Genomic DNA, 10,830 nt, shown 5'->3' with positions numbered 1-10,830 from the left:
CAACTGCTCTGCCAAAACCACTCAAACTTCTATTTACAGCAAGCCCTCATGGCAGGTTTCTGCCATTTCACCAGAAGACAAACATGCAGAGAGATTCAAAGGATGCCTTCAAAGTTGAATTACCTGCACCGAAGCGATTTGTTGAGTGCTGTTATTAGCGCTGCTTCAAACGGCAAGATTCAGGACAGGAAAAATACCATTATTTTCTGCTGGTGTTGACAGATTGCACAGCCTGTGTTCTCCTGATCAGCTGGGTACCGTGGCTGGGCCAGGACAGATGCCTTGTCGGGGGGAAGGGTTTTGTATTCGTTCAGCCTCCTCTGCCTGTTTGGCTTTGCCTGCCGATGCTTGTCGCCCTGCAATGGGAGAGCTGAGCCTCTTAACACCAGAGGGGAAAAAAAATCAAGTACAATTCAGTGAACTGGCAAGAGCTCCCAGGAATTAGTCCTAAACTTACGTTTTTTGGAAATGGCAAGGTTTTGAGTCGACCTAGTCCTTTAAAACTCAGCCACAACCAGTGGAAGGAACAGCAGAAGCAGGATCAGTCCTGTGACGGAGAGAAAGGAGATCCCTCTCTGTACACCTTTGGGTAAAAGCTCTTGCTTCTCACTGATTTTCTCAAGCCATGCAGATCCTTCAAATATCTGCGAGTTTCACTTAGTCCCAGGGTATTTAGCAAGTCAGATACTTCCAAAGAGAGACGACCATTAGCCTAATTTCCTCTGTGGCCCACAAAAGCTACTGTAAGACCACGAAGAGTGGAACAACCTCTGTGTTCCCTGTCTGAGAATTAAACGTTTATAACTGAAGCCAAAGCAGCTGTTTGCTTTAAACGCAAATGCCTTCTTCTGGCATGAATGAAGAAATATATATCCAGAGATCCAATCAAGCTTAATTAAGGAGCTCTGATGCAATTATTTGCTATCCCACAAGAGCCCAGCCCAGCACTGATGGCACAAGGCTGGGTGGAGCTACGGTTGAGTGTGTTACCTATTTGTACAGAAGTCCTGGCCAAACAGCAGGAACCACATCCCCTGGAGGAAAATGCTGCATTTTGTATTTTTGTTTTTGGTGGTGGTGATTTTCTAAATCTGTGCTCAAGCATAAGCTATGGTTTTACACGGTCACTTTGGTTTTATTTGACCTTCCTGAAATAAACAGATAAGAGGAAGCTTCCCAGATTGCCATATTGCACATTTACTCCAGGCACTGAGCACCCGGGCAGCAAGCACTGCCTCCATAAAACCCCTCCGATGTCACATCAGCTGGCACTGGGAGTCCTCAGAACTTTAGGAAGAGCAGGTCCATGAGGTCAGGTGCCAGAAGCAGACATTCCTGCACCTTATGGTGCTGGGACCTGGATGTAGAAAGCTGCTGCCAAGCACCACCATAGCAGGTGATGCCACCTCTCCCATCTTCTGCAGCAGCAATGTGAAAGCACTCTTCCCTGCTGGTGTCTCCATGATTAACTGTGCTGGTGAATAGTAGGGGAAAGAGGTGAGATGAGATGAAAATCAGGAGATGGTTGGGTGCAAGGCACACAGACTCAAACTTCAGTGTCCTGAAATTACCGACAGAGGCTGAACATAAGCTCCATATTTACTGTGCACCAATTTTTCCCTTCTCGGTTCTCACTCCTCAGTATTCAGGGTACAGCAGGCAGTTGTTAGCAGTAAATAGGACTGGCACACCATCTTTCAGACAAGCAGTTTAACATCCTTCTGTGATGCTGGTGTTAGACTTGGGAAACCTGTGGCTATTCTCTCCCAGTCCCGTGGGAGGCTACTTGCAGCTCCGCAGGCAGCAGCTCCTTCAGCCCCAATGCCAGCGCTCAGACATAAAGCTGAATTTAAGAGGAAGTGATTAATGATTTTTTTTTTTTTCCTTCCAACACAGCAACGAGGAAGTTCCAACAAAACTGTCAGAAGCCGAAAAGCTGTATTGTTTTGCAGTGAATAATGACATTGTGCAACATTTCTCTGAGCGCTGGGGGAGCTGCAAGGAACTGTTTCAGAAGGGGGCTGTGCCAGTTCACAGGGTCTGGATCCGTGGCTGGAAAACAAGTGAAACCCCATGAAGGTGGCTGTTTAGAAGAAGGGCAATTACCTGCTTAGCACAGGTCCCAGCTGAGGGAAGGAGAAGCCAGGCAAGTGCAGCAATCTTCCTGCAATCGCCTTCTCCAGAGTCACAAAAACAAGCAATGCTCAACCCCCAAACCTGACATCCCTCAAAGCACAGACCGCAAAGCCACTGCAAATTTAAAATGAAAATACAACAAACAGTCCAGGATAAGTCCCTAGTTAGTATGCCCTAGACCATGATTTCCTTATTCTTATCCACAAGCAGTGGTTTGTGCACACATTTACGGGTAAAGTTAGGAACTGGACAAGTCAGAACAGCTCATCAGCAGGAGGTGGTGTTCATTACCCTGCTTTTAAGAGAAATTAGACCTTATGAGGCAGGCCAATGGCCTCTCCCTTTAGGAGAGCACCAGCTGCTAATTAACTTGCTTGAGATTACATAAACTAACGCAGTGGTGATTTGGAAATTTACCTTTCTTGCATTTAGCTAAGCCTATTAGTACAGCGAGCTTTAAATAAAACCTGTACAAATCCAGCTGAACCCAGACAGCACTTCTGCAGGCCAAATGAGCAAAGCTGGGGGTAGAGCAAGGATGCTTCAGACAGGGTGCGGTGTGGGAAAAGGGAGGCAAAGGACACAGGAAAGAGCTCTTTAGCTGGTAAACAGAGCCCATGCAGCAGCAGGAAGTCATTCGGAGCCTGTAAGGTTATCTCTAATTCCCACAAAATGCAGCTGACCACCCCTTGTTTCAAAACACAAGCAAGCGAGCTGGCTGCTTGGGTTGGTGCGGACACGGAGGGGAAGGAAAAGGGGTGAGCGGTGGCCATGCAGCCACATCTCCCCCTGTGGGAGCTCAGCAAAGTCCTGAGCTGCCATTTCTTCATCAGTCTGGCTGGGTAAACAGCTGGGTAGACAGCGCCTGGGAGGGCACATTAACCCCACTCATCCCCTTAAACCTCCAAATATATAAAAAATGACAATTTTCTCTATTTTTTTTTCAAAGAAGTTTATTTAACAAAATTCAGGAATATTGCTTGCTTGACATTTCCAAAGGCTTCAGAAAATGAAGTTACCAAATGCAGCACAGGATGCTGTATACGAGGACATCTCTGAGACAATCAACCCTGTTTTGTAGCATTTAGCCACCAAAATGCATTTTCACCCAGCACCAGGAAGTCAAGCAGTACTACAGAAAGCTAGTTGAAAAAAATAAAAAAAAAAGTTACTGTATTTTTCTTAGAGGATTCCCTACCCCCAACAAAAGACCTCTTCTCTAGTTAGCAGAGGGCATCTTGAAATCACCCTCAACTGCACCAAGCCCTGTGTGAACTCAAAGACCAATTGTCATCTGAGTGGAGTCAGAGGCACCGGCTGGGGACACGCTGTCTCTGCCCACCCTCCTCCCCAGGGAGCAGGGGCTGCAGGCAGCATCCTGCACGCAGTTCAGTTCTGTCTGGATGCCAGCAGGAAGGCACTCTGTGAAGATACCCCCAGGTTCCTAGAAAAAGGAGAAATTGTGCTGCCCAGCACGGGCATCCCTGCACACCAGGACTGAGCGGTGGTCACTTTGGGCACCCAACCACCTGGTAACGCCAGGGTGCGGCCATCTGGGACTGCACCTTGCAGTCTCTCTCTGTGAGTGGCTGCACCACTTACCCCAGAACATTATCTTAAAAGATTATGGCCACCCAAGAAGGCACAGGGACTGTCCTCACGAAGGAAGTCCCCCCTGAGTGCATTCAGTAAGTGCAGATGTATGCTCTTAACACTCTTGCCTTACAACCAGCATTTTAAACATGAATCTGTTTACTCGTGGCTTGCCTTCATGCTGTGATGCTTTTGTCTTGGGTGAAAACTTGTGTTAAACGCGCTGCACAGGAAATGAAAATCTTGCTCTACAGCTACGAAACAAACTACAGGAATGAAACATGTAGCAACACCTGTACTAGAAGAAAATACAAACACTCTTAACAGCAGATACAAAACAAACAAACAAACAAAGACTTTAAACTAAAGACCCTGAAATACTCAGAACACAGTTATCTCACCGTCAGTGTTGTACATTGCACGGGGAGGACACATTTCGGACAAACAACCTCTTGGTCTTCTCTCCTTTTACATCAGACACCACGAGGAACTTCAAAGCTGCAACAATTTTAGAGATCTTAACTAAGCAATGGCAAGGGGTGGCCAGCCTTAATATTTCAGTCAAGTCTCCTTGGAGTTCCTCCAGCTGTGAGGGATCACAGCTGCCCCCATCAGCTGCTCCTTAAGTGATCACAGGCTTCTCCTCCTAGATCCAGTGTTAATCAAAGGAAGAAAAGAACTTGGTGTGACCAGAAGGACCTAGAGTTTTCTCTGCTTAGGAGAAATATTAGAGAAAACTCTCAGCTAGAGGATGAGTGCATTTCCCACTGCCTCGGAGGAAAGCCTTTATGACCAAACACCCCAGGTGTGCCGAGATGCAGGAGTAAGCATGATCTGCGTAGCCACAATGCCCAACTAAAGCTTGTCCCTCTTCTTCCGTCACCAGACAGATGGAAAACAAACCAGGAGGAGGGAAACCCCATCACAGAAAACTATGCAAATGCTGTGAGGGGGCCAGCGTGGGCAAGGGGCACTTGGCATTGACCACGGTGCTCTACGGGCACTGACAAGCAGCAGGGGAGAGGCTGCAAGCACAGGAACGTGCTGCTGCCTGAAGTGCTGCCTTCCCTGTACTCCTGCATCGCTTAGAACCTGACCTCGGGCCCCAGGACAACCACAGTGCCCTGTCCCTCTGCTCAGCAGAGCTAGAGACAGACCTAAAGAGGCTGGGACAGGGATTGCAGCTGTAGGACACAACACAGGTGATCAGTTTGCCTGCGTGCCTTCTCCTTTGAAAGGGAAAAGGAGGAGAGCAAGGCCCAGAGAAGGTTTTCAGTAAGCATGGCCAGGCACAAGTCATCCATCCCTGAGACTGAACAAAGCCATGAGATACCCTGGAGGTGCATCACACTCTTCACAGGCTCCAGAGCGCAGGGGAAAGCCCAGCAGCACCTAACCCACACCAGTACAGGCTTCGGGTAAGCCTCAAAAGCTGATCCCACTTGTGTAGGTTGCAGCCTGCTCCTCCTCCACAGGCTCAGCAGGAAGCCTCCTTCTTCATCCATTCCCCCAGGAAGCTGCGTGCCAGCAGCAGCCAGTCCCAGCCTCCACGCTGACTGCTGGGCAAGTCTTCTGCAATTATCTGCCTCACGCTTCCCTCCTTGCACGTGATTTAAGGCATGGTGTCCTTTTCAAACTTCATTAGACTCCCCTTTTTTTTCTTTCCAGTCTAATTGGCAAAGCTGATTACACAAAGGCAGAGTACACCCTCGGCGCCTAGATTTTTCCTACCCTGTTCCTGGGGTGCGTTATGCTGTTGATGTGCAGTCCGCTGATCCCGTTGAGGAAGAAGAGAAAGGCCGCGATGAACTCGCACCAGTACGTCAGCGTGAAGCCCATGAAGGTGAGGTGATCCTTCATGAGGATGGAGAAGCTCAGAACCCCAGCGGCCGACAGCAGAAACGAGCCAAGGATGAGGACCGAGCCCATCGACCACTTGCGCCTCCAGTTGGCGTCTTCGCAGACCTGGGAGACCATCAGCAGCTCCAGGCCGAAGATCGCGACCACGACGGCGAAGGACACCATGCTCCTGATGGGAATCATGCCCACGCTCAGCCCCTCCACGTTGGCCAGCCCCAGGTCGGTGCTGCACTTCAGGACGCTGCTGTTGCTGACGGTGCAGAAGTGCCACAGCCCGAAGAGCTCGGCCCTCGCCAGCAGCCAGCGGCCGTCACAGACGGAGATGGACGAGAGGACGACGGCGATGGCCACGCACAGGATGATCAGGCTCCTGATCAGCGTCTCGAAGAAGGCTTTCTGCGGTCTCCGCTGCGCCAGCAGCCTCTGTGCCTTCAGGGGAAGGATAAATAGAGTTAGGAGCAGTGTTTTGGGAAGGCAGGAGGCTGTGGGGACGAGGCAGAGGGGGACTCGCAGGACGGGTGGTGGCAGCGCTTGAGGTGATTTTGGCGCTGCCTGCCTGCACGTCGGGGGCTGGGGCTCCGTGCAGAGCCTCATCCTGCTCCCTGCCCGGGCTGGAGGAAGCAGAGGACGGGGAAAAGGATGGAGGGAGCAGGAGGGGGTCCCAGGGGTGCAGCCCCCACAGCTCTGCCCCCACCCCGAGCCCGGCTCTTCGCCTGGGGGTCCCAGCAGGGACGGGCTGGAGGTGGGGGGGGTGGACACAGCACCGAGGGGGCGCCCGGAGCTGGAGCTTCCTTCCCCCCATCCCCACCCGCTCCGAGCCCCGCGGGGCCCAGGGGGCTGCCTCCGCCCTACCTGCGCCCCGATGGCCGTCATGCTGCCGGCGGCACCTCACACCGAGGAGAGGCCGGGGCGGGCTCCGGCCGCGGCCCTTTATGGCCCCGGAGGCGGCCGCCACGCCTGCGGGGCCCCCCCGCGGCTGAGTCAGCAGCAGCGCGGCCCCGACGGGCGGAGCCGGGCCGAGCCGAGCTGTATTTGACTTCATTATTATTATTATTAGGGCGGGCAGAAGCAGCTCGAAAAGGGGTATCAGGATCCCCTGTTGCGTTGCCGAACGCTGGCCGTAATTCCAGCAGAGGTGGCTGTGGTGGTTGCCGTGAAGGACACGCACCATGGGTGCTTGCTCGGGGCTCGGCCCGAGCACAAGGAGCTGCCCCCATCCCCTCCACCACACCAGAGTAGCAGCTCTTGTAACTTCAGCCTTGCTCCAATTTCCACTCCTGAACAAATTCTGAGTTTCTGAACCCACCTCTATGCGGGTTGTCTCATCGCTGTCACCTCTACTCAGTTGTACGCTCATGTTTCCTTTAAAAATACATACCTCTATCTGTATCTGCGCTGATTTGGCTGGGGGTGTTTCCTGTAGCACCATTTCTAGTATTTTTCTTCCAGGGAGGATTGTTCAGAACAACATGTTTACTGTAGTTTGCGCAGTTCACATTTTAATGATAAATTCTGACCTTTTTCTTCCTCTTGTCCTGCAAAAGCCTTCATTTAATTGTTTCTCTCCCAGGCTGTATGCATGATTGGATTATACTTCGATCAAACACTGCATTGGGATTTTCCACTTTTGCAACACAAAATTTTTGCAGTTGGCAAAACATCTTTGTGATCTGCACCAGTTTTTGTTTGCCAACAGCGTTATCCAGGCTAGCAAAGTGGATGCTTACTGTGTCCCTTTTCGTTTTAGGTTCATCAGATGGTGGAAGAGATTCATGAACATCCTGAGCTTTTAAACAGCATTTCCACATCAGCGTTGAGACTCATTACACTCAGTGGCTGTTATGTCTTTCTGCGTTTTAAGTTCTAGATTTAACAACATTTACTTATGGGTCAAAATGGCAAGCAGGTTGTGTTGTCTCATCTGCTGCAGGAGATGAACAAACTCTGCCTGCACGTAGCGGTGCTAAGCAAATGCAGGCTGGGGCCAGACAAAATACACCAACTCTTATCTGTGGCAGAAACCTCACGTGACTTATGCTTTCTGTAACATAGACTCAATCCAGCAAAGCACTAGGCAATTCGGCTCTCAATTAACAAAATTATTAAGAATAGATCTGACTTTAAAGCATGTGTTACCCTAATGACTTTAGCACTTATTTTTTTTTAATGAGGTGCATCCTGCTGAACAAGATCATTTTTTGTGAAGGCTAATGGGAGGCTCACATGAGTGAATACGTGCAGAAATCTTTACAGAAAGAGGAACTTGGTGATTATTTTGGAAACCAAAACTGCTCTTTCTCATATTTGGATCCTTTAGTAGATATACAGTTATCTGCCAAGCTGGTTCATTAAGGATAAGGATGGTTTCATTACACTATTTCTCCTGCAAACACAAAGTTGCTTTTATGTTTTGCACTTATTTTTTCCCCTCAAATATAAAACTCAAACCAGAATGAAACTTGACATGTAATCAATATCAGAACTGGATTAGTATTTTCAGATTCATTCTTTACTTAAGTAACTAAGAGGAAGATGAAGATAACACTTGTATGTTAATTAAAATTACTAGTGGTTTATTATTTTTTTTTGCTTCTGCTGTTGCTGGGCTGGAGATTTGTTCTGGTAAAGATGTCTGGATTTATAAAACCTGCTAGAACCAGGGGAAGAAAAAAATCCCAGGGGACAAAAAATTTCCAGGGGAAGAAAAAACTTTTCTTTATCATTTTGTAACAAGCAAGCCAAACATACTTTATGCCTTTCCAAGTTAAAAATAAGAGAATTGCTTGAAGAAAAGATAAGGGGAAAGATTGCAGAAAAATGCCTCAAGATGATCAGTTTGGAAAATCGTGTATGAAGGATGTTTTACAATAAAAAGTGTCTTATATTTAAAAAGGAAAACCAAAATTAATATTTTTCCCTGCAGATGTTACCTATATTGTAACAGTATGGTAAATGACCTTTAAAACACTTCAAATGTATTTTTAGCTCAGCCGTGTTAATTTAGAGTGCTTGGGACATTGCCAGTTTCATTATTCTGTTTATAAAGTCCCTTTTCTCTATTGTTTAAGTGGATATTTCACATCCTATCCCTGGAGAGAAAATTTTCAGGGAAATGTGTTCATAAATAATGGAAATTACCAGAGGTTGTTGTAAAGCATGGGATAGTTTAATCTGTTTTATTTCAAATAACATTTTTAACACTGATGAATCATTTCCAGCTTTTCTCCTGCAGAGGCACGAGGAACATTCGAGATGGTCAGCTCAAAGTCTGGGTGTCACCGGGGCTTAGGAAGCAGTTACCTGGTGAAGTATTTCGCTTTGAGGTAAAGCAGCGATTACCTGCCACACCGCCAGGCACCCTACAAATATTTAACAGTGATAAATCCCAACTTCTGCCTGCAAACATTATGAACCAACCCAAACTCACACGCTCTGGAAGTGACTGGATATTGCATGATACTCACTGGCTTACATACACAACATATACAACTGTTCCTACTTTTTCTCCCTACAGCATGTACCCTGTCGTACAGGTTCTTCCAATCTTGCAGTCGGCTAGTTCTGCAAAAGCATTTAGTTGCCTGTTGAGAAAATCTCTTTACAGTCATGTCATCATAACTCTTGGGATAGCAACTGATCTGGCTAGGAATTTAAGTCTTCATTTTTGTTGGATCCCTATTTCAAGGTGTCTTTCCAGACAGAAATTGATTTGATTTTGGAGACAAAGAGAGCCTCAGTATCTGTAGACTGACACTTTGAGAGATGCCCAAGGGATGTACAAAGGGCAAGATGGTTTTCTTCATATTTGCTTAAAAAAAATAAAAAAATAAAAAAAATTTAGGCAGTATTTTGAGAAAGAGGCTAGCTGTCTTGCACCATTGTTCTTTTCCAAAAAAAGAAAGGCAGGCAACAGATTGAAAATACAAGTTCAAGAAGCCGCATTCAGCTCAGGCTGCGTTCAACTGAAAAAGAGCTTCTGGAATGGGGTAAAGAGTCAGCAAGTAGCTGGCAAAACTGCTTAAGGCAGGCAGCTTCTGGGAACACAGGCACAGTCACCCTCACCGAGTTGTGCCCCAGGCAGCTCGCCTAACACGAGGGGGTTTTGGGTTGTACCAGGGCCCGTACGGCTTGGACCAACCCCTTGTCACAAAGACTTTAGCTCACGATTTTCCTCACATCACTGCAAGTTGCTGCAGCCAACAGGACAGCCTTGCCCGAACACGTAAGAGCTGCAGTTCGGTGCGTGAAGAGCAGACAGCTCCTGGGCCAGATGGCTTCACTTCGCCTCCTGTCCGAGGCCTCTCCCGTGCCAATTTCTTATAAACTTACTGCACTCACCCAGCCGGGGGCTGTCGCAGGCGCTGCAGCCCCCGGTGCTCTCATCCGCTGCTGGACATGGCAGGATGCACCGCAGAAGTTTGGGATTGTTCACCCAAATCACACAATATCAGTTAAGGTACTCATTATTACTCTAAAAAAAAAAAAAAAAGTTGATAACATGCACGTTCGTTACAGTGACTTTATTCCTTGATTTCCCCCAGCCCCCCAAAACTAAATTTATCTAAAAATAAGAGAGATACTTTAAACAGAAGGACAGACTTAAAGAAATACACTTTTTATTTTTATTTATTTTTTTCCCATTTTCATCAGTTTGTGGAACTACTGAAGCATCCGATTACAGACACCCAATATCAAGTGCTTGCTCGTTCTTTGGATTCAGCTCTTTTCAGGGACCTCTAGCAGGAGTAGTGCTGGCTCAGGTCCTATTGTAAAGTGTTTTCATGAGTCTACAGCGGCATAAATTGATGCTTTGAAATACATATTCAAGACAGAAAATAGAACTCTAGCCCTTTAATACTGAAACATGGCCCCACATTTTTATGTTTAAGCTGGAGGAAAATTCCTACAAAAGGCAGAAGAGAAACTGAGTAATACATTTTTCCCATTCTGTAAAAAGTCAGATCAACACAGCTAAATACTCGGAGTTAAAAATACCAAGTGCATTGAACTAGTGAGCGTGCCTTTCAGGTTCAGAACTCGTTCAAATAAGCAGTATGCCATTTCCTCCTAACCCTCCTATCTCAGCCCTGTGGTGAACACAGTGTCTTGCATACTTCAGTGGAAAAAGGTGTCTTTCTGGCTGTGTTAGCTAAGAAATGTCGTTTTTTCAGGGTGTGGAATGACCTGCCTGAGGCAATCCAGGCTTGCAAACAGAACGAGTGTGTGACTTAGAACCCAGTA

The 10,830-nt window shown here is 47.5% G+C and overlaps 1 protein-coding gene across 1 annotated transcript; it reads right to left on the bottom strand.

Moving 5' to 3' along the window:
- Window positions 1-3,071: 3,071 nt before the first annotated feature.
- Window positions 3,072-6,487, bottom strand: TMEM37 (transmembrane protein 37). Its single transcript, XM_032190658.1, has 2 exons — window positions 6,442-6,487; window positions 3,072-6,018 (listed from the first exon to the last, which is right to left on the bottom strand). Exons 1-2 carry the CDS (start codon window positions 6,460-6,462, stop codon window positions 5,446-5,448), a joined length of 594 nt encoding a protein of 197 aa, XP_032046549.1. The 5' UTR covers window positions 6,463-6,487; the 3' UTR covers window positions 3,072-5,445.
- Between the last annotated feature and the right edge of the window lie 4,343 nt (window positions 6,488-10,830).

Source organism: Aythya fuligula, chromosome 6, assembly GCF_009819795.1.
Source record: "Aythya fuligula isolate bAytFul2 chromosome 6, bAytFul2.pri, whole genome shotgun sequence".
NCBI lineage: Eukaryota > Metazoa > Chordata > Aves > Anseriformes > Anatidae > Aythya > Aythya fuligula.
This window is presented reverse-complemented; position numbering and strand designations above follow the sequence as displayed.

Coding starts and splice junctions, on each gene's coding strand:
- TMEM37 (XM_032190658.1), bottom strand. CDS start 6,462: ATGACGGCCATCGGGGCGCAG. Junction 6,019..6,441: donor TGACGGCCATCGGGGCGCAG/GTAGGGCGGAGG, acceptor CTTCCCCTGAAG/GCACAGAGGCTGCTGGCGCA.